The 22757-nt window shown below is 37.9% G+C and overlaps 1 protein-coding gene across 1 annotated transcript in view; it reads left to right on the top strand.

Moving 5' to 3' along the window:
- The window catches only part of stau2 (staufen double-stranded RNA binding protein 2), a 120272-nt gene that overhangs the window by 4676 nt on the left and 92839 nt on the right, over positions 1–22757 (top strand). Inside the window, exons 3-5 of the mRNA XM_038268656.1 lie at positions 2084–2214; positions 2392–2551; positions 3654–3789. Of these exons, the coding sequence (XP_038124584.1) occupies positions 2084–2214; positions 2392–2551; positions 3654–3789 (427 nt within the window). The remainder of the gene's footprint in view (positions 1–2083; positions 2215–2391; positions 2552–3653; positions 3790–22757) is intronic.

The raw sequence follows: 22757 nt of genomic DNA on the forward strand, positions 1-22757 counted from the left end.
GCATTCAATAAATCAGACATGGAAACTCGTAGATCATATATATTTATCACACTCGGAGAGATAATTTAAGCATTTATTATGAATGATTGTAACATAAGTGCAGCTCTAGTTCTTTTTTGGTCCACAGCCGTTTTTCAGTCCTTAAGAACTACAATCCTGCAACTTTTGCATACAGTCCTGCTCCAAAACAAATGAATTAAATGAATGTCTTGCTACTAGGGTTGGGAATTGAAAAGATTTTCACGATTCCGATTCCCTTTTCGATTCTATGAAATGATTCGATTCTTTATCGATTCTTTTTTCGATTCCAATTTGGGGGAAAAAGGAGAACAAACAGTTTGATTATCAGCATCAACTTTGTTTACTTAACTATTGCACAATCTTACAAACTCAACAAGATCAAGATGTCCACAGGAAATGTGAAACTGGAGTGACATCTGTGTTTAAATGAAAAATAAATATACAAGAACAAACTTAATAACCAACAATGTCTAATAACAAATGATGGGATAATAACCTATTTTAAATAACAAAAAATACTAATTATAAAAGAGTAGTAGGGAAAATTAACAGTTATTTTGCAGAAAGATGAGCATATCTGCTTTTTCTGGAAGGATACAGGATCTTTCAGGGCTTATGGTGTCTCCAGCCGTGGAGAACACCCTCTCAGATGGGGTGGAGGAAGCCTGCACACAGAGGTAGTTTTCAGCCAGTCAGATAGCAAGGGCAGCGTATCTTGCTTGTTCCACCACCACAGTGTGGCGCTATCCCTGCAGGGGATGGAGGGCAAGCTTTTATAGAGCTGGATTTCCTGATCTACCCTCTGGGCTAAGGAAAGACGGGGCTTTGATTCACAAAGTGACCGCAGCTCGTTGTCTTCCTCCTCGAATAGTTCTTCCAACTTGCGTAACTTGCGTAACTTACGTAACTTACGTAACTTACGTAAAAAACGTGACGTAAGTCGTGCTCCCCAGAGCCGGCGCTCTAGGCTCTGGTGCTGCGGGAATCGAAAAAAGAATCGTTCAGTGAGCTGCCAAACGATGCCATGGAATCGGAAAATACGGAACCGGTTCTTAACAGGAACCGGTTTTCGATTCCCATCCCTACTTGCTACAGAGGTAATTTATCCATTTGATGAATTGTGTTGGAGCATGGAGGTAGTTGTCCTGCAGAAACTTAGACTGTCCACAAGGAGAGCAGGGCAAAAAAGCTGTCTATTCAGAATTCTGCATCCAAGAACTGTGATGTAAAGTTGAGTGGAAGGGAATAAAGTGTGGTAGGAAGAAAAAAAAGGCAGAATAGGACAAAATAACCCAAACCTGTAAATGTATAAGGGAGCGTTTTCTTTTTCCAGGTGGATCATCTAAATCAGAGGTCCTATGTCCTCGTCCCCAGTTACCTAGCTTTTTCTGCGCATGCCAACTTTCAGGCGAATATTTGTGTTGATCAAGCCAACCATCGCCTCTCTCAACCCAGTTCTTTGAAAATTGATGTGGGTCCTTAGAGAAAATGTGTCCAGGAAGTGTATGAGAAGAAAAGAAAGACCTCAGAGAAACAAGACCAGATTTTGGGAGATTCTTTTATGCGATGCTGGTTGGACTTCCCACTGATGCCTCGGTTCCAAAGTTTCTACTCGACAGGAAAAGTTTAGCCTGCTATTTTGAGGCTTTCCCTCTCGGGAGCGGGTACAGGGTTGTGCATGTGCGTTTTTTTTAGGTCAGGGTAGGTCTTTTCAAAAATTTTAGAAAATCCTCCACTCTACCTTTAAGAGAGCTGTGGAACAAAAAAACTTACAGCTTGAGTTGCTGATTGGAAGCGATTTTAAAAGTCAAAAAGAATAAAATTAATCAAAATTAATTGAAAGAAACCATTTAACGATTGAACTAAAAAACTGTGTGTAACAAATCAATATATGTGAATATATCTAAGATTAATATTATGAGTTAAGTTACAAAATATATATTCTCAGCAATAGAGTTAAACATGTAACTCTGATGTTAAGCTTTCCCTGTAAAGTTCTCTAATTATTACTTGTAGTCCTGTCCGGTTCTCAGTATGCTGTGTTTGGTTCTCTGTGTCAAAGGCTCGCCCCAGGAGAACATGGCAAACCCTAAAGAGAAAACTCCAATGTGCTTGGTGAATGAGTTAGCCCGTTTCAACAGGATCCAACCACAGTACAAGCTCCTCAATGAGAGAGGCCCTGCACATGCTAAGGTATAATAGGAGTCTTTGTTTAGTGAAATATTCGTTTTACCATTTTTTTTCATATTTTCTATAAAATGCAAAGAAATGTAACGATGCAGCATGTTTCTTAAGATGCAGCTCTAGTGATTTGGGAACAACCCGAGTTCTGTGAGTTGACCGTTTGTCCTCTGGGTGTCGCTGTTGTAGATTTTCACAGTGCAGCTGACTCTTGGGGAGCAGGTGTGGGAGGCAGAAGGAACCAGCATTAAGAAGGCCCAGCACTCCACCGCTGCCAAAGCACTGGCTGAGAGCGTCCTCCCCAGGCCTGCGCTCCGATCACCTAAAGTAGACGTCAATAGCAACCCAGGTACTAGAACATCAGCCACTGTGCGCAGCATGTTGGTCTGCAAAGGGTAAAGATATCACACACTTGGGTTTTTATGTGACAGACCAACATTTGATTTGACTGTTAGATTCAATTCATTCTCCTTATTTCCTTTAGGTATGGTGGTGTGAATGTGCTCCTGTTTTGATAACTGTTTGTACCAAAGTGGCGGCATTAACTTGGGCCCCACCTTCTTTTTTCTGCGAACGGTTAAAGACCAAAGCCCTGAAAATCGGATTTAGAGCCCAATCCGACAGAAAATCGTGTATGACAACGTTTAGGCGTTAAGCACTTGTTGAGAGCCTGTGGGATGAACGCACCGACGCGACTTTTGCTTCGATCCGACTGAGATAGACCTGTTTTAGTTGGACTATGCAGCAGTTCAGTGGCAATTTTAATTGGTCTGACAGGAAAAAAGGTGCGGTTACAAAGTAAAACATATCCACATCCTGGAAATCCAAAACAAATCTGCCAATTGCAGGGAAAATATATAGCAGACATGACTGACTTGTGCAAAAAAATAAATAACTAAAACATTAAAATAAAAAAAATTGCTAAACCCATGATAGGACTTCAGGAGGACAGGAAACGGATTAAAATTTTAATATTTAGCCTCTCCAAGAAAAAAAGAAGAAAGGGCACGTAAGCGGAGCTATCACTCTCCCCTCTTTATGAAAAAAAGAGGAAAAAAACTGCATTAAGCTCTCAGAATCACATCTCACTGCCTCATACACTACCGATCTAAACCGTCCTCCAGCCTTTATCACTGCCGCCCACATCGGTGCTTCAATATGTCGATTTAGGGGAGCTCAAAATAATTGATTTAGCCTTTTTCTATTGGCTAAAAGCTGCAAGTCCTGTAGGATTCTACTTCCATTTAGTAATTGTTCTCTACCGTGTATTAATCTATGTCAAGTAATCTTTTAAGTTTGCCTTTTAATGCTCCAAAAATTTGAGAAATTAATGGGATCGATACTTTTTCCTCAAGTTATACTGACTTACCTTCTCTGTCTTAGATTTTCGTTTTTGTTTTTTAAAACCTTCCTTTAATTTTCTCGTTTTCTCTTTGTCCTGACCATCACAGGCAGCATAACACCCACAGTAGAGCTGAATGGTCTGGCCATGAAGAGAGGGGAGCCCGCTATATACAGGCCTCTGGATCCCAAACCAATGCCCAACTACAGAGCTAATTATAACTTCAGAGGGATGATTAACCAAAGGTGAGCATCTTAAAGTTAACTCTTCCAAATGCCTTGTTTTAAAATCTGGAAGTCCAGTACTGCTTTTAACTTGGTTGTACAGACATCCTGACAGCTGCCACATTGACAGTTTATGCTTGTTTATTTAAAATGTGTGTTTTGTTTTATTGAAAAGGATTTGTCTTGGATTTATGTTTTCTTAAATATAAAGTAAAAAATTCTGTATTGACTGTAGATTATGAGCTGTTGGAACTGTAAGTATAAATGGTTCTAATTTGGGAGCACCAGCACATGTATGAACCAAAGGATTATTCATCAGCATTATTGATTATACAACTTTGCCTCAGCTATGTTCATTTATGAATGTCCATTATTATTTCAAATCAAAACTCTGGTCTGTGACTGTAACCACAAACTCCATGAGATACGACTACATTCCTTATGAGATTTGTTGTAAATAAAACCTTTATAATACATGAACAATTGAAATGATAGACTTAAGATGAAGATTGTTTCAAAATGTCCCTTTAAAGAGCAAATTCAAATCACCAATTCAGTGATCTGCACATTAATGCAAACCTCTCCAGCTTTGAATGCATTTAATTTTTCCTTCAAACAATAATTTGCTCAAATATGTCAAGTTGAAGGAATTATTATTCATAGAAATAAAAAAAAAATATCTAGAAGTTTCATTCATTTCATTTCACTACTATGCCCTGTTTCTTATTGCTCTACCACATCGTAATATGATGAAGATTCTGGTTCCATCCGTGTGACGAACTTTGTAAGGAAGTTATATAGAATAAGGAGTGATGGTAAACTAGGTGATAGTGTAAACTTAGTTTTTTTGTGTGTTTAAATTACAATTATTTGACAAATCGATTAATTTTCAAATATTTTTTCGATTAATAATTGGATAGTAAAAGAAGATGTTTTACAAAATTAAACCAGGTAAGACTAAAGATTTTCCACTTGAGGAGTTCTTGATAGAGATATTGACAGACAAAAAAGTTTTTTTATTTTTATTCTTAAATGCAAAATATTAAAATATTTTTCTTACAATTTTGGTATAATTGCTGCTCAAGGTGGGTCGCTCTGTCAGCTAAAGACACGTTTTACAGTCTCTATACTCCATTTAACGATTAATCAATTAGTAAATGAATTGACGATTATTTCAATAATCAATTAATTACTGGTTTAAATACGTTTTAGACAAAAGATGGTCTTTAAAACACAAACATTTAAATAAATAAAAAAATGACTTGATGAAAGTTTATCTAATGTTCCCACCAGGTGGCAGTGTTTCATCATTTTATAACTTTCCTGACTCCTCTTAAATCTGATAAAGCACTAATTCATCTACCTTAAAGAAAAACATTCATTTAAGCTTTCAGTTTTATTCACTTTGGTCTTTAAGCTGGGGGAGAATTTGAATATTCTCTTTTTTAAAACATTAAGCCTATCAACATCTAATAAAGATGATTTTTTTAGTTTAAAAGATGTATTTATTTTATTTTATTTTACATTGAAACCTTGGCTGCTGAGGTGTGGTGTTTCCAAAGAAATTAGATTTATTATAAGATGGCGTTAACCTTGCCAAATAAGTGACTCAGGGACAATGTTGAGTAACTAAGTGTAGTCAGCAGAGAGTCTAGCATCTGGCTCACATCTTTTTACCGTTTGATCCATGCAGGAACTAATTGCGGGAGAAAGATGAATGTCTTTGGGGTAGAGAAGAAAAATCTGCTCGCCAACGTCTATCTATCAGTGTCATCTGTCACAGAGATGCGTTTCTAAGCAGACACCGGCAGTATTTATCCCTCACGGTCTGTTTTCTGTTGCGGATTTCCCTAAACCGGCGTGGCAAAGAGAAGAGCTTAAAGATGTGTGCGTCTCGAACAGAAGAGACATATTTCATTCCAAGGTCTCTGTCTTTAAGCGTGAATGAGGGTGGGGATTAATGAAGGGGAGACCTTCTGAATGGAGGTTCTCTTAAACAGATGGGTCACTATGCAGCAGAGTGACAGGCCATATTTGCCATTCGTCAACTAAATGATGTGGTGGAGAAGCGAAGGTTTCCACATATCCATGTCCTTACCTATTATGATGAATAAGAGCGATCCAGAGTCGTGTTGATGGAAAATCTCCTCATTAAAGGGCCAACCTGGCTCTGATCCATCAGTGCTCTAATGACCACCGAGACCAGTATTGATTTGTTCAGAAAGTGCCCTGTAGAGAAAATACTGCGATAATATGAAACGTGCATTTATCAGCGTCTCAATGAATCTTATTTATGGCGAAGGAACCTGAGCATAATTCTTTACCACAAAAGTCCATGTTTAAACGAGCCATCCGTCTCCCTCATTGTGCGGAAATGGCCGTCCCATTGTTGAGGAGTGCTGTGAAATCTGTGGAAATGTAGGCCAACTGATCGCTGGACAAGGAAGATATTTGCATCTTCTAAGGATTCTCATGAGTTTATGCTTATTTTGAAAAAGGCTTTATAATCAGTTTGAACCTATGCATTCAAGCAAGAGTATCAGGTGTATTGCTAACTGTGATCGGATGTATTGCAATGTTTAATGTTTGAGTAATAATCAGTTTACTGATTCTGTAAACCTATCACGGACTGTTTAAATGGCTTCTGATGCTGGGTTCAAACCAATGATTTGAGGTATTCCAAAAAGCTAAGATGCTTTGGTGAAAGTAGCAGGGACTGAATCCCAAACATATTTGTGCTATCAAAAGAATCATTGTTATCATTGGAACACCTGATTCCAGTGAGTCATGCTGGGGTGCCTCCAGTTTCTCCATGCCGATTCCCAGCTTTCCTCCTGCTGCTCCAATCGCAGGGAGCCTGGTGGGTGCAAGCATTCTGTTAGAGTTAGAATTTGGATTGGACTTCGCCCAATGAGGCTAAACTGTGTGGTGTCCTCCCAGCCCTCATTTGGTTATGACGGCAGCATTATGTCAGCTGGAAGAAGATTGGGCTGAAGGTGTGGGTGCTTTGCTCTGTGACATTTCCTCCTCCGATGGTTTTCAGATACTAGGCGGTCGGTTGCTGCTTTCTCTGACGGAAGTGGGAAAGAAGGAAAAAGTCACCTGCAGCCCCTTTGACACAATTTAAGAGTGGAAAGAGTTGCTATTGATGTTTTTACCCCTGGAGTTTTTGATGGGTTTTGTTCTGGTATTATTTTTGACAGGATTGAAAGGAAATCTGTTAGATTTGTTTTTCCTACCCCCCAAATTATACATTTCAAAGCAAATCTGCATGTTTTCATTATTTTCTTGTATAAAGCTAATTACTGTGGCTCCAGAAATCAGGTTGTTGTCTGACTGATGCCTGCTAACTCCTCTGAGCCCGTGTCAACCCAGGGGATTCTCATTACCTGCACTTTGTGATCGCCGCAGCACATCACAGACAGTTAGCATTAACATGGGTCACGACGATGAAAAGGTTTTTCTTTGAAGGATTTAATGCCGTATAACTCTATGAACCCAGCTGAAGACGCTTCTGCAACATTTTAATGTACTAAATTGGATTCACATCTGATAGTTTTCAAAGCGCCTGCAGTCTGAACAGCCAAGCCTCATTTTATCCGTATTTTATGTCTTAACTAGGGCTCCAGCTGCACTGATTGCTTTGGAAATGGCTGCTGTGTACTGTTTTTTTCTTACCTTTCCTCTTTTTGAATGATGTTGTCATGATATAGTGACATCCATCTTTTCTTCCGTAACCTGCTGCTGTATTATACTACCTTCTCCTTCTGCACTTGTGAGTCACTTGACATCTTATACAGATCAGGCTTAAATCTAAAAGCCATGGCATTTATTTGGTAATATGAAAGGCCATGCCAAAAAATGAAAAGAATTAAACATTAAGACTCCCTTTTAACCCTGCATGCATTGTTAGGTGCACCTCGTCACATGCATGCAGATGGAGGTGCGCGTCTTTGGCTGTGCCACCTACGACCCCGTCATACACTCTGCTGCGTTTACAGTGGTGCTTCATGTGCTCCTTAGGACAAATCATTTTTTTCCTTAATTATCTTTTTGAAGACATTTTTCTCTGTCTTAAAAGGATCTGGATCATATTCTAGCAATTTTGCAATATATAAACTAAGTCAAATCACATAATCATAATCTCCCATCAGTGATGAATGCTTTGCCAGTATTTGCATAGTCCTTACAAATTATATATCTGTTACCATTTTTATTTGTGTTTATTTTACAAATGCCTTTTCTTTGCTGAAGCATGGCAGTGGTGTGAGGCCAGCCCCACGAGCTGTTATCATTATTCAACAGAACCAGACAAGGACGACAACAAAAAGATAGATGGATTGATTCAAGCATAAGCATCTTTGTAGATGTATTTTTATTTTTTTCGATTTAGTTACAGCGTATATAACTAGCAGAAAAGCAAAGCATATATGGTGAATTTCTCTGCTTTCCTTTACCGAGGCAAAGGCCAGGGTGGAGTGTGTGAACAGGAATTCTTTTTGGTCTTCATAAAAGAATGAATTGGGTTTAATAAGCACAGATCTAACTAATAAAAATAAGCTAAAAGCTACCTTATTTCCACTGACAGCTGTTCATATAGACTATGGTTCATCAATTCATTGTGTGTTTGTTTGTGTTGCCCCCTAGAGGGACATTCGGGTGAGGGCCTTTTTTATGCAACATGTTGTCTAGTATATTTTCCTCATAACTGCGTGTTAGACTCCTTGGAAATTAGCATGGCGTACTGCAGCATGCATAGGTTGCAGAGGGTACATGTGTTGACTCGTTAAATTAATGAAAAGATGCATCTCATGACAGACTATCAGATGTCACATCAGACACAAAGTAAATCCGGTAACCTGCAGCTCTAATTGGACCAGCCTTTATCATTCAAAAGGCAGATCTGTGCATCAGTGCTTTCCTACCTTCAACATTTCCACTCAACTCTTTCTGCACAAACATTATGTCCTCTGAGGTCCTCTTAGCACAAAATGGCATCTTTATTCTTCTTTTTTATTGTTTCAACTCATCTCCCTCTTTCACCTACTCGTTTTTTTATATATTGCTTCTTGTTACTTTAGGCTTTAGATTTCTTAAGGACTTTATCAGGACACAGCGTTCAGAGTGAACTCTTTGGTTCACTCTGAAATTCCTCAGATATGCTTTTTCTTTTCCATCCAATCATCACAGATGCCTCCAGATAAAAAGGAGCAGCCAAAGCCAAACAGACAGAGACTTCAAAGGAATAACTTTTTATTGCATGACCTTTTTTTTTTCTTTTTTTCATTTTACATCGGTGAACGTCTGTGTCGCTGGCAACATATACTTATTTTACTGTTAGAGAATATAAATCGTCATGGGTGACATACCGATAGAAAGGATGACATGTCCTAATTGTCTTAAAGCCGTGTTTTATTAAAGAAGGGTGGATGGGGTTATGGCTCCAACGTAAACAAATGCTCACTTGATTTGTGTTCAGCAGACTATGAGATGCAGAAATCAGCTCTCCGCTTTCATCTTGTATCTTTTAAGAAAAGTTTCAAGATTTTGTATCCCTTTATGTCCTCCTTAGATTATCCTTTTTGATGTGGCGTATATAGAAATAGTTCTGAGAGGAGATAGTTTTAACATGAGCACTTCATGGAGTCCCGCCTTTCAGAGTCAGGGTTAACTTAATCACGAAAACGTTTTTTTTTTTATATACTTAGAAAACTTTATTTCATACTTGTACGCCAAATTAAAGCGATCTATGGAATTAAAGATGATGTGAACGGTTTGATGGCTCCAAAATGTTAAGATATTTTGGTAAAAATAAGACCACTTTAAATTACCGGTAGTTGTGAATTCAGAAGCACAGAAAATGAAAAAAATTAGAAAAGATTTTATGAAACCAATCCAAGGTCTGAATAGATTTAATCCATTCTGTAAAAAAAGAAAATAAGATACATTTATTATAAAAGTACTATTGCACTTATTAGCCTATATTTTTGAATATATGTAACTGAAGCCTTTTTGTTGTGTATAATTAGTTTTCTTGTTTTCTAGTAATTTCTAATTAGTCATCCATGAGCTTATTGGGGAGTGTTGATCTAGTGAATAGAGCAGTGCGCTTGTGCTCTGGGTCCCTGAGCAAGACCCTTAACCCCACACTGCTCCCCAGGTGTTGCACAATGGCAGCCCACTGATCCCAAAGGCAATGGGTCAAATGAAGAGGTGAATTTCTCCAGTGTGAGACTAATAAAGTTTAGTTGTATTGTTTTATTACTTTCTGTAGTCCTGAGGTGTAAATATGACGTGAGCACTTATTTTTTACCCACTCTTTTAACATTGAAAGTTATGATCTTTCAATGGATTGTGGGCTGCAGGAGCCATTGCCCTCTGCGATGGTGTTTGTTTACATCCCTGATTTGGATGCCGCACTGTGAGAGATACAGACTCAAAGTACATGAAAAATGGACCAAGAAATGGGAAAAGCTGAACAGGGCCACACTAGATGCCCTTCTGATGGTTTGCTGTCTCAAAAAAAAAAAAAAAAAAAATCTAAGATCAGTGGAATTGATGAATACTGGCGTAATAACTGGTCTGAGGATTAGTGACCTGCTGTCGTTCTCAGAAGCTGGATTTGCTTTTTATCTTGACAGTTGAGTTTTCACACCATTGAAGAATTCAGATATGTTTAACTGTAGATCGGTTAAGGGTCTAAAATCTGTCATCTAAATAGAAAACTTGTCATTTCAGGGGCTAGTCAACCTTACCTTTCCCTCACAGGGCTCCTCCTCTGCTCCAGTGACATGTTTATTAAGAGATAATATTTAGCCAGGCATCCACTCTGCATTTACTTCTCAAATATTTACAGGCTTCTTCGTTAAGTTATTAATTACCTGTGGAATACATGGTCTCCTTTGCTTCAGTTTTTTTTTTTTTTGATACGCTCAGCTGGTTATCCTACTTAGTCTGGTAGAGGCACAGTGTGAAACAACATAACAAGCTTTGATCCAAACTTACCAGTCTGAAAATGTCGAAAGCTCTTGTCTCTCTGCTTCTATTCTGCGTCTCTTTGTGAATTCAGAGATCAGAGCCCCCAGAATTTTAAAACTGAAAATTCTCAACAGACTGATTGTTTTTCCTGAGGCAAATTATATGAAAGAGTGTGACAGTTAACACAGTAAGTTTTAAACATATTTTTTAGGGATGCACGATATAATCGGCCCCCTATCGGTATCGGCCTTAAAACTGAATATCGGACATCGGCCACCACACCGATATTTAACCCGATAATTGATCAGCTTCTGAGTTTCTAAAGTCAAAAAAAAAAAAATACTACTTCTTCTTCCTCAAAAACTTCTTTTTTACAGACTTAAAAACTTCTAAAGACGAGGGAAAAAATATTGATACATTAAAATATCACAATATCTTCATATGCTGATATATTACCATTTAAAAACACCATATCAATCTCTTTTTCTAATGAAATATTTCTATATGTCATCGTTATGCTACAAAATCTGCCGAAAATTCACGAAATTTTGCCATATTTTTATATGTTGATATATTGACGCGGTATCGATCTATTTTACTAACAAAATCTCACAAGAATTTGCAAAAAAGAAAATGTAGAAGGTGATCTGATTAGAATTAAGCTGAACTGATTTGTTTTTTTCCTTGCATTGTAAACGGTACATTTGGCAGAAAACCAAGCACATGCAAAACATCCAATTAAACCAAGTTTTGGCCACTTCATGATGTAGGAAGTTGGATACAAATCTTAGGCATACTTTTCAGATAATCTGTTGTAACAAAAACATTTTGGAGCCATGTGTCCTGTTTCCCACTATACAGTCATGCAGACCTTTGTGTTAGTCTATTAAGAAATACCAATACAAAGCCGTGAATCTTACGGTTGTGATGTTGTAGGACTTAAAAAAAAGTGGCATGCATACTTTTAAACTTGGCTGATTCGTCGTTTCTTGTAACGTCGTGCTCTTGGGTATAATCCTTTCGAAACTTGCTCTTTAGAAATATGCCGTATCTCCCACAGAGGCATAACTTAAGAGCAATTCAGAGAAATGTAGCACAAGATTTAATTCTTTGTTGGATTGGTAATGACTGGTCTTTCCATCCCAATGAGCCTGAAAATGTAATAAAGTTAATGTGGACTGAAGTTTTTTTTGTTTTTTAAATCTGAGGCTGTTCCACCTTTTCCCTTTATTTTGCTTACACTCAGCAGTCGGCACCTAAAGAGCACCAGGGTTAAGAATCTGTTTTGCTTTGTCACTTGAATTGACTTGGGGAAAACTGCTGTGCACCGACTGGCAATTCTGTTTCTTACACATGGGTATTGCTAAAAAGGTCCGGATTATGTACAAAATGCAATATTTAATTAAAATAGTAAAGGAACAAAGCACTAATATTACAGCATGTGCATTTATTGCCAGTAAAATTTTATTAATTTCCAGATATTTTCCTTTCCTCTTTTTATTTAGTATTTGTTATTTTCAGTGACGTGCGGTGAGGTTCATAGCTGGTGAGGCACTGACGTCATCAGAATCAGATTTGCAAATAGATGCATAGATTGACAGCAGTTTACAGGTTATGTTTCACTTCTGCATCCTTACACATACAAACTGTAGCTCACAAAACACACATTTCCTTAAAAAACAAAACAAAATAAATGTTATTACTGTCTTACCTTTACTTATAAATGAATAGAAGTCCTCCTTATCTTCCTTCAGTTTTAAAAGTCTCTCTGTCTCAATGGAGATCACTGCCAGGGAAGAAAGCCTTCCTTGATCCGTCCTGTTCCTGCCTTATGTTTTCAGTCTCTTGAGCACCCCCTGCCATGAGGCAAGAGAACTGCCTGCCTCACCTCGAACTTGTTCTCTGCCGTTTATAATCGCTCATTACACGAAACACGTTACACAAACACAGTTGGTGACAAAAAGCTCTGTACATTATATACATAAGCCAAATTATTAGAAATAAGTTCACATATTACATTTGTTTAAACCATTTTATTGACGCCGTACAGCAACATGCTCTCTCCGCTTTGCAGCCAGCGCAGAGCCAGGGGTTGCGCAATCCAAGGTGAGGCAGAGCTCGCTGCTGCCTCACCGGCATCGCTTCCAAGCATTTGAATGGGAAAATAAGAAAATTCAGCGATTTTGAACAAATAAAAATCGAAATTGGTGAAGCTACATGAAAAATGAATATTTTTTAGTACAAACCACCGGATGAATATAACAATTTAAATTACTTTATGATTATATATTTTCTTTCTTTCCATGATGGCTGGTGAGGCACTGCCTCACCTGCCTCCCCTGACCGCACGTCACTGGTTATTTTACAGTAATACAGGAAGCATGCCATGTTTAACAACCGCATTTTAATCAGACCTGTCCAGGGTTTTTGCTTGTTATGTGTTAATTCATAAACCTTTATCTCCTGTGAGAAATGTGAACTGCAATTAGGAAAACTATCAATGGTGAACACCCCCCAATTGGACAGAAAGAAATGATTTATTCAACCTGCTAGATTTTGGAAATAGCATTGGTTGTCAGTAGAGGCTGTAATTGAAACAGCCTCTTACATAGAAGGACTGTGACCCTGTGCCCTCTCAGAATGTTTGCTTTGTTTAATCAAATCAAGAAGTAGCAGCAGGTTAACACATTTGATAAGCCTATCCCTTTTAATTACTGAAATGTATATCTTATTGTTCTTACTCTGTTTCCAATAACAATGTGATCTGCTGTTTTTGTATTAAATGTTTTGCTTTCAGACTTTTTTTTTGTCTAACTCCCATTTTGATTGGGAAAAAATTGGAACAAAACAGATCTTAAACACGTCTCTGGCTTTCTGTGAATATTTATACATACATTCATTGTGTTGAAGAGTGATACTAAGCTCTAATGACCTTGGAAATCAGAGTGACATAATTTCCGTTGTGATGATATTCCAGTTTCCTGGTTGCAGACACTGATATTCCCTAATGTTCGTATATGGCCACAATGACCACTGTTACAACAATAGCAATGGCAAAATCACTGCTCTATGTGGCATTTTGTAACATTGTGTCCTATAAACAATTGTAGCACAAAAACAACTGACCTACATAGCAGGCTTTTTTTTTAGCTCCAAATATTTTATTTAGTGCACATCTTAGATCTGAAGGTTGGGTTGGATTAGGGTCAACAGAGTACTGGAAACATTCCTCAAGGAGTTTGGTCCGCTTTGGCATGATGGCTTCACTCAGATTATGCAAATCTCGCGTTCCACCACATCCCAAAGGTGCTCTATTGAATTGAAATCTGGTGATGTGGAGGCCTATTTGTACAAAAAACTCATTGTCACGTTCAAGAAATCAGTCTGAGATGTTTCATACCTAATGACATGGCACGTTTTTTTGGCTAGATATAGCCATCTGAAGATGGGTACACCCTGGTCACAAAGGGATGGACATGGTCAGCAACAATACTCAGGGAGCCTGTTGCATTGACACGATACTCAATCGGTATAAAGTGTGCCAAGAAAATACCCCGAGTACCATAACACCACCATCACCAGCATGAACCTTTGATACAAGGTAGGATGGCTCCATGGTCTCATGTTTTTGATGCCAAATTTTGGCAGACCAGGAGACTAACCAGACCAGGTAATAATAGCCATAAAGAGTGGTTATTTGAGTTACTGTTGCCTTTCTGTCAGCTCCAACCAGTCTGGCCACTTTCCTCTGACCTCTGCCACCACAAGCCATTTGCCCACAGAATTGCCACTGACTGGATATTTTACTAATTTTTACGATTTACAGACACAAGTGTGTTGATTTTAGAGGCCAAGATGTTAAGGTGTTCTTTTAATTTCTGAACACGGAGGCAAATTTGATTAATTCTACAGAACAGATTTTTGAAGAGAGATACACAGTAGCCCAGTTGCTGCCTTGCTGCCACTGCTGCCTTGCAAAAATAAGAGTTTCAAACTCAGCCCAGTGTCTTTCTGGTGGTCATGCATGCTTGACTGTATGGTTTATTGGTGTCTCTAAATTGCCCTTGGGTATAAGTGTGTGTGTGTGCGTTGCATGGTTTTATCTCTGTGATGCCTTGCAATGGACTGGTAACGTGTTCAGGGTGTACCCCCGTCTTTTACCAAAGACTGCTGTAGAGAAGCACCAGCCTCCTATATATCTGATTGACAAGCTTGTAGATGATGGATGGATTGATTTTTGAAGACACATTTCAAACTCATTCTGTTCTGATACCAGTTTCAGATGTTTTTTGAGTTTTGACTAAACAATTTTAGTTAAATCAGATTCAGAAAGTCCTATGAGGACTGAAATAAATTGCCGGAAAACTACATATTATTTAAAATACGTTTTAGTGAGTCCAGCTGAAAAAAAGTAATACATCTATCTTTGTATAACTAATACTTTCACGTTCGAAACCTTAATCTGCCTTTTGATAAACTCAAAGTACATCAAAGATCGTGGTAGGTATTGGATTTGCAGAATTAAAGTAGTGGCAGTTTCCAAATAAATCAGGTGCCAAGATTTGACCTGCCTATCACCTGTCAGAGCCAAAAAATTGCTTGACAGTTTGGTGCACCTTTCCGTTTCATTGTCCTTTAAGTAAAGATATAGCATTGATCAGGTTTGAACGATAATATCTAGATTTGTTTGTTTATTTAGTTTAATTTTATTCTCCTAAATGATCTCAACATTTCGTCATGTTCTCTTGTGGTCTAGCTGTTTTAAAATACATACAGGATCCAAATGCAATCTCCTCCACTCCCCCATCAACACATTTGATGTTCTGAGCCATGTGTTTACTTGACTACGGCATGTATTTTCTACATGAGCGATCGCGTGAGGCTGAAGAAAAAGGGAGCCATCCATGATGGATAAAGGGAATGAAGTATGGAAGTTGGGAGGAAGAGAAAACAAGTAAAGTTCTGGCAGGAGATTGAAGGAAAGTGCAGCTGGTGGAGGAGTAAGGCTTTCCAAGTTTTTGTGTATATTATTTTTTTTCCTGCAGATCTCGGTGGCCCCTTACCTCCCCAACGCAGTCCCATCCCCTCTACAAAGCTTTATGTCCTAGTGTGCGGTATTAATTTTTTTTTTTTATGTGCGTCCAGTAGATGTTTTGGTGGCCAAGCCTACAGATGCTGGGTCATAAAATGGCCTCTACATTTCCATACATGTGCTGCTGTTTGTCTGTGTGTGGTTCCCTCATTTCTTACTTTTTCAGTTGATTCATGTTTATATTATGTTTACAAAAACAACTTCCAGTTCATTAAAATCCAAGTCAATTATACATTACTCCAAATTTATATCACTGCTTTTTTAAAGAAATATTTTACCTATTTTAAATATGTAGGCGCTTGGTAACGAATACCTCTTTAAAGTAAATAATTGGCGTTGGTGACATTCTGCATGATTGTGGAAAAAGAAAATGTCAATTAAGGATTGTGCATGTCTGGTGAAAGTTGCCTTTAAGGCTGTGGCGTTCTGATTGATTAGATTCATGGGGCCCAGGATTTGCCAGGAAAACATTCCTCACAGTCTGACACCCACGACCACCAACCTGAAGTGTTGAGGCAATGCAGGTGGGCTCTGTTGTTTCACGGATGCCAAATACAGATACAATTTACAGAACAAGCAGAAATCTCAATTCAGGCAACAGAACAAAGAGGCTGCCATCTTTATATCTGATTCAGGTGTTGAGAAAACCTACTCTATAAACTCTTTACAATGTGTGTTTGCAAGGAAGTGTTTGTAAACTGATGTTAATAACTAGTGGCATCAACTTGAATACCAACCTAGTTTTCTTAACTCAATAAAACGAAAGTCTGACTTTTTTTTTTTTTTTTACTTTTGCAAACCAAAGGCTAAACGATTTTGACAAAAATTAAAATTGCGTTTACTGTCAGCCAATGCTGCAATTCCGATTTTTATATTGAATTTTCTTTGCACCAACCACAAGCATGAAAATGTTTCACATTTGGGGTTTTAGTTCCTTAAAAGTTTGCTTGACCAGAGTACGTCATTACAGGACTCTACTGCAACCTCTGTGTAAAAAGTAGGGCTGAGCGATTTTGGAAAATAATCTAATTGCAATTTTTTTTCTTTATATTGCGATTTAATGCAATTTTTTCCCCCAGTTTAAATGATCGTGTCTTTTTTTAAACATATCCAAACAACAAATCAATCTGTTTCATCGCTGTGCAGATTAGGTGCTAAAAGACACGCTGTGTCCTAATTAATGATCGTGTTCTGCCTACGATATATTTCAACCAAAATTGCAATTTAATTTTGACTTTTCTCTAAATAACCACAAGCAACAAAAATGGCCCCTAAATAAAGACCATTGTAAACAAGGACTATTTAAATCAAGAACTTTTAATGTTTTCATTAATCAGAATATTATTCAAGAGAACAGCTTTTAACTGATTTGGACATCAGTCCTTGTTGAACATGAAGTCCAAAGGGCAACCAACAAACCAGTCTATGTATTAAACTGATTAACTGGTACTTGGTGCTATGTATGAATATATAAACTCTAAAACAAGTAATAAAATTAGATTATCTCACATGCAACTGTCTTCCCTTCCATGTGGAGGCAAATCCACTTTAAACATTTTACTGAGACCTAAAGAACGCGTCTGATTCACTAATTGTTACATAGCCAAAAATTGCAGACGTCCGTGATTTGGAAATTGCATTTTTTTCAATCGCGATTATATTGAAAATGCGATGAATTGTTCAGCCCTAGTAAAAAGGTGCTTACTTCTATTTGCATGCATGGATCTTCATGCTAGCAAAAACGCACTCTTCTTTTCCATGTGGTGGCAAACCTACTTTAAGTGTATTACTGCCAACTAAAGGGTTGGAGTGAGAAATGTAATGTCTTACTCTCATTAAATTGCAATGTGACTAAAATTGAGTGCATCCGAGATTTGAAAAAAATGTTTTGTTAAAAAGGGATTATATTGCAAATGCAATTAATCGTCCAGCCCTTTTGCAAATGTAAAGTGTATTTTTGTTGCCGTTCATTGAGTTAAAGTGCTGAAAGAGAATAGTTAGATGTGAAAGCATCAAACAAATTGTTAGATGACATTAACATTTACCAAACGAATACCAAATAGTACAAGATTTGAACTACAGCAATAGTGTGACATGAAGGTCAAAATGCATAAAAATGTAAAAGTTGCAAAAGCTGGTTTTTGTTTTAATTCATGCTGTTTTCATGTGATAATCTCAACACATAAATTATACAAAAAATGTGTATAGGGATTTATTCTTGATACTCTAAAAAAAAACTGTAATGTATGTGTAATATATCATACCTGTTTTGCTTAAAGAGCTGTAAATATGCTTTGAACTTCTTTCTACAGAATAAAATATCTATTCATGTGATTAAAAACTAATTTTAAGAGCAACGAAACAGTGAAAGGAAAGTCCGGTATAAGGTTTTGTTTTAGTTTGCTTATTTTATCAGCATTGCACATCTGTATTCACAATCCCATCCATTTTCTTACACGCTTATCCCAAGTGGGGTCGCAAGAGTTGCTGGTGCCTATCTCCAGCAGTCAATGGGCGAGAGGCGGGTACACCTGGACAGGTCGCCAGTCCATCGCAGGGCAACACAGAGACAAACAACCATTCACGCACACAGGAGAATTTTTTTTTAGAGAAGCCAATTAACCTAACCATGTTTTTGGACTGTGGGAGGAAGCCAGAGTACCCGGAGAGAACCCACGCATGCTCAGGGAGAACATGCAAACTTCATGCAGAAAGACCCCGGGCTGGGAATCGAACCCGGAACCTTCTTGCTGCAAGGCTTTTCTGCCTTACCAAAGTTGCTTACATTTTCTCTTTTTAGTTCATATAAAACACATTTATTTTCTAAGAAGAAGCTGTTAAATCTTAACAATAAACACCTCTTTCTCCTGCTGTATAACTTGTTAAAGGAGTAATAGGTAAATGCATCACACTTAAGTTAGCTTCTTTTCTCTCTGTTGTGATACGACTTGTTAATATATCAGTTCATATGTTTTTGTCAACATTTTTTTAATCCTGTTTAAGTTAAACTTTGATTTATACATTTTTTTGTTTAATAAACAAAAGAAGTATTTGAAAATTGTCAAAGTTAGCTATTGTTAAAACATTATCATAACTTTAGCTGTGGTCGTTCCCGCATAATTGTTAAGAAGCAGAGATAACTAGGGCTGCAACAACGAATCGATAAAATCGATAAAAATCGACTTTTAAAAGCGTTGGCAACGAATTTAATCATCGATTAGTTGTGTCGCGCGATTAATGCGTCATCCGCCGCCACCGTCATCCCGGGGAAGAAAAAAAAATATGGCGGAGCGAGTCAGCGCCGCAGTTGCAGCGTTGACAACTCAGCGACTTTTCAGACCCCTCCAGCGACTATTTCTTTAAAAAGCTACTAGCGACAAATCTGGCGACTTTTTTCGGTGTCACTGGCGGCTTTTGGAGACTCTTACGTGAAAGCATGTATCGTTCCTACTCTTCTCCTCCAGCGGCAGCTGCTGCCGTGGGGCGCCTCCCCCATCCCAACCCCTTTCTCTCTCTCCCACAGGAATCCCTCTCAGCGCTGCAGTCCGAGCCGCAGGATTTTAGTGAGGAGTTTACCCTCAGCGTCCAGACTGCAAATGAAGCGCGCATGCCCCGGGATTGACGGCGCAAATTGATCACAATAATTAAAATAGCCTGCGCTTTGTAAAGTGAAAAAAGTCGTAACATGCAACTTTTGTAAAAACAAATAAACATGGCACAGAAGCACTACTGTTATGACGCAGCACCTGAAAAGAAAACACGTTGGGGCCTTCGATGGCAGTGAAGAGAGCTCATCAGCAGGATGAGTAACCATGTTTGTTTCATTTTAAAGTGGGGAAACGTTACGTTAGTTTCTCAGGTAGCTCATCTGATGCTTTCCTTAGCTTGTTAGTAGGTTACAGACAGGGATAAGGTTGGCTACTTATTTTACTTTTAATTTCATTTGAATTAGCTTAAGCAGCGTTTATATTTTCTTTATAAATAAATAAATTTGCAAATTATGAGGGCAAGGCTTTTAAAGTTTAAATCTTCTGGCAAAGATAAAGTAAAGAAGATCCTGCAATTTATGGAAGTAAAGCAGAATAAAATCCAGCAAGATCAGTAATATGTCAATTAATTATCTGCCACATTCCCATGTAAATATCTGTCTTTGGAGGATGTGTTTTTTAGCACCCCTAGTTCTCTCATTTTTATTCCAAATACAGTTTATAATTTGAATCACAGGGCTATTTTTATCTCTATGGTTCAGTATTTTCTCAAGTAGCAACTTTAACTGCTATACTTTCCTGTCTTAAAAGGCAGAACTCTTCTAGTCTATAAAAACCTCATTTGTTGAAATGGGGGGGCCTATTGTTTGAACCCCTTAGGGGCTTTAAAAAACAAAAATGCCTGTCTCTTTTTGCGCTTTATGAAACAACATACCCTATATTTTGTGGATGTACAGCTACATTTCTCATGTAAGTTTGCGTAGTTTTAACACAAACATTTATTTTTCATATTGCACCAGTACAGTTAATGAGAAACCTGTACTTGCGTGCTTGTTTGTTCTGTCTAAAATGTTTATTTTGGAATGAAAATATATAAAAAATATTTTGTGTCCGATTCATCGATTAATCGAAAAAATAATCGGCCGATTCATCGATTTTCAAAATAATCGTTAGTTGCAGCCCTAGCGAAAACCCTCAACTGTATGACTCCATTCAGACAGAGGAACCTATAGGGACCAACATGGTCTTTTTTTTCCACTTTTATTGTAAACAATAGTAAAAATATTGCACAAATAATTATGTTTAAAAAAAAAAATTTACTATATGTTTAATTTAAATTTTCCATTTCACTGCACAACCTAATTTCTTTCCCTTTGTGTACTTTGCAGCAATTTGTTTTTTGCTTTTCTGTCATAAACCCATAAAGACACTCGTGGAAAGTGATGCTGTACATAGTTGCGGTTTTGAACATCAGAAACCCTATTCCTCTTTGTGTCATCTCATTATTATTATTTTTTTTTTTAAATTATGTCGGAAAAATTCTGTGCAATGATGCCACTTTCTAATTGCCAATCTTCCAATTGTATACGTCTAATATTCTTAACAACCTCATTGGAAACTAATTTGTGGTCTCATTTATAATTGTGAATTTTGCTACTGGCCAGTGTAAACATTACTATATCAAATCCTCAACCTATGCAGTTGGCTCGTCTATACCAGTCGACCAATGTTGGCCTACGACGAGTGGAAAATAAAAGCTTACCTACAAGAGTTTTGTCAAAGAAGCTAGTGTATGTGGTCAAGTCATCGACAACATGCAGTCAGTCAAAATGCTGGGAGAATTGCTTTGTCTTTTGACAGAATTGTATCTAAATACTACCAAATACCACAAAAAATTAAAACTGCCAAGAATAACAAATTACAACTAAGTAGTTTGGTTTGAGAAGAGCTGTAACATTTAATAATGGATGATTCATCTTTACTCTTTTCTGCACAGTCATTTTGAGGGGAAGGCTGTTTTCTTTTTCATGCCACTGAAGTAAATGTTTTCCAGCTGAAATGTCATTCATAGCAGTGATTGCAATAACAAACCTTGTATTTCCCAGTAGGACTGTGTGTGGGCCTTAAAGGCAGCGTGATCTTTGAATGTATCTGTTTCTTTGTGTGTTCACACATGGCCTTTTGAATGATTAAAATGAAACGGTAACCTTCGCTACCAGGCCTTACATGAAAGGCAGGCTTTCTGGAAGACTCACATCTAAATGCTAATGATTCATCATTTGATTGAGTTCTGGTATCGGTTCTTCTGTTCTTTGACTCACATAGAACAGATGCTGTTCTCTTGTCTATATAATCATTTTTCCTTTTGCTTAGAGCTCAGCATGTGTCCTGATCTAATTTCATCTGCGTTGTAAGAACTCTAACAAAAATAATGATGATCATGCAGACTTGGTCACTAATGAGGATTTTTCCTGTGTTTTCTACGTGATTTTGATGTGTGCATGTGTGCTGGCCTGCACTCTTGGCTTACTTGCTTGTGTGTAAGCCACTACTTTCCCACGTTGTGGAGTCGGATCTCCCACAGACCTCACTCTCTCTCTCCCTCTCATTCTTTTCTTTCCCTTTTCTCCTTCGTGTCCTTCTCCATCTTTCTGTTCTCTTCCCCTCTGCACCTGTACTCACGCCGCAGCCCCAGCTGCTTCCATCTCGGCTCAGAGCAGTTGGCCTTAACTAGTGTTGCACTTGGCATGTCCTCTGAGAACCTGGGGCCACGCTTGACGTGCAAGGCTTAGGCAGGCCCCCACCCAGGGAAGACTCCTGTGGCCATGAGTTAAGAGCAGGCGCATGAGAGGAGGGCTGTGGCCTAGAGAAGGACCTTCTGGATTTCTGGAGTATTTTTCAGATATTTTATTTTTTTTTTGTTGTGGCTGGTTGAATAGGTCTTAAATGGGAAAAAAAAAGAACTGTAGACGATTAAGGATTGCTACATATCATGTGAAAATTATTCTTGAGGTGAGAAGAATAAGATTTATTTTATTTTGATTTCCTCAAAATAAACTCAGGTCACAAACTCCTAGAAAGTCCCATCTAGTGTAGTTTATGTCTCTATTAACCAGCTTTCATAATAATAATAATAATACTAATCATCTTTATTATTGATTTGTCCTCTACATTTAACCCCCCCTCTCCCTCTCTTTTGAAAGAGTGGGCAGTTATTGCACATTGCCAGGGGAGCTTTCTTGGACTAAGGGAGTGGCAGTCTGTGTGATTTGAACCAAGTAATTTAGAGCCTTTCCATATTGCAAACACTTGTCATCTATCATTAGGCCAACAGTCTCTTTAAATATTCATAATATAGACCCATAAAATAGATAAACAGCCTTTATTTGGCAAGTAATTGTTCAGTATGTTTGGCATTTTAATAAACGTCC

Source organism: Cyprinodon tularosa, unplaced genomic scaffold, assembly GCF_016077235.1.
Source record: "Cyprinodon tularosa strain WSP-4 unplaced genomic scaffold, ASM1607723v1 ctg707, whole genome shotgun sequence".
Lineage (NCBI taxonomy): Eukaryota > Metazoa > Chordata > Actinopteri > Cyprinodontiformes > Cyprinodontidae > Cyprinodon > Cyprinodon tularosa.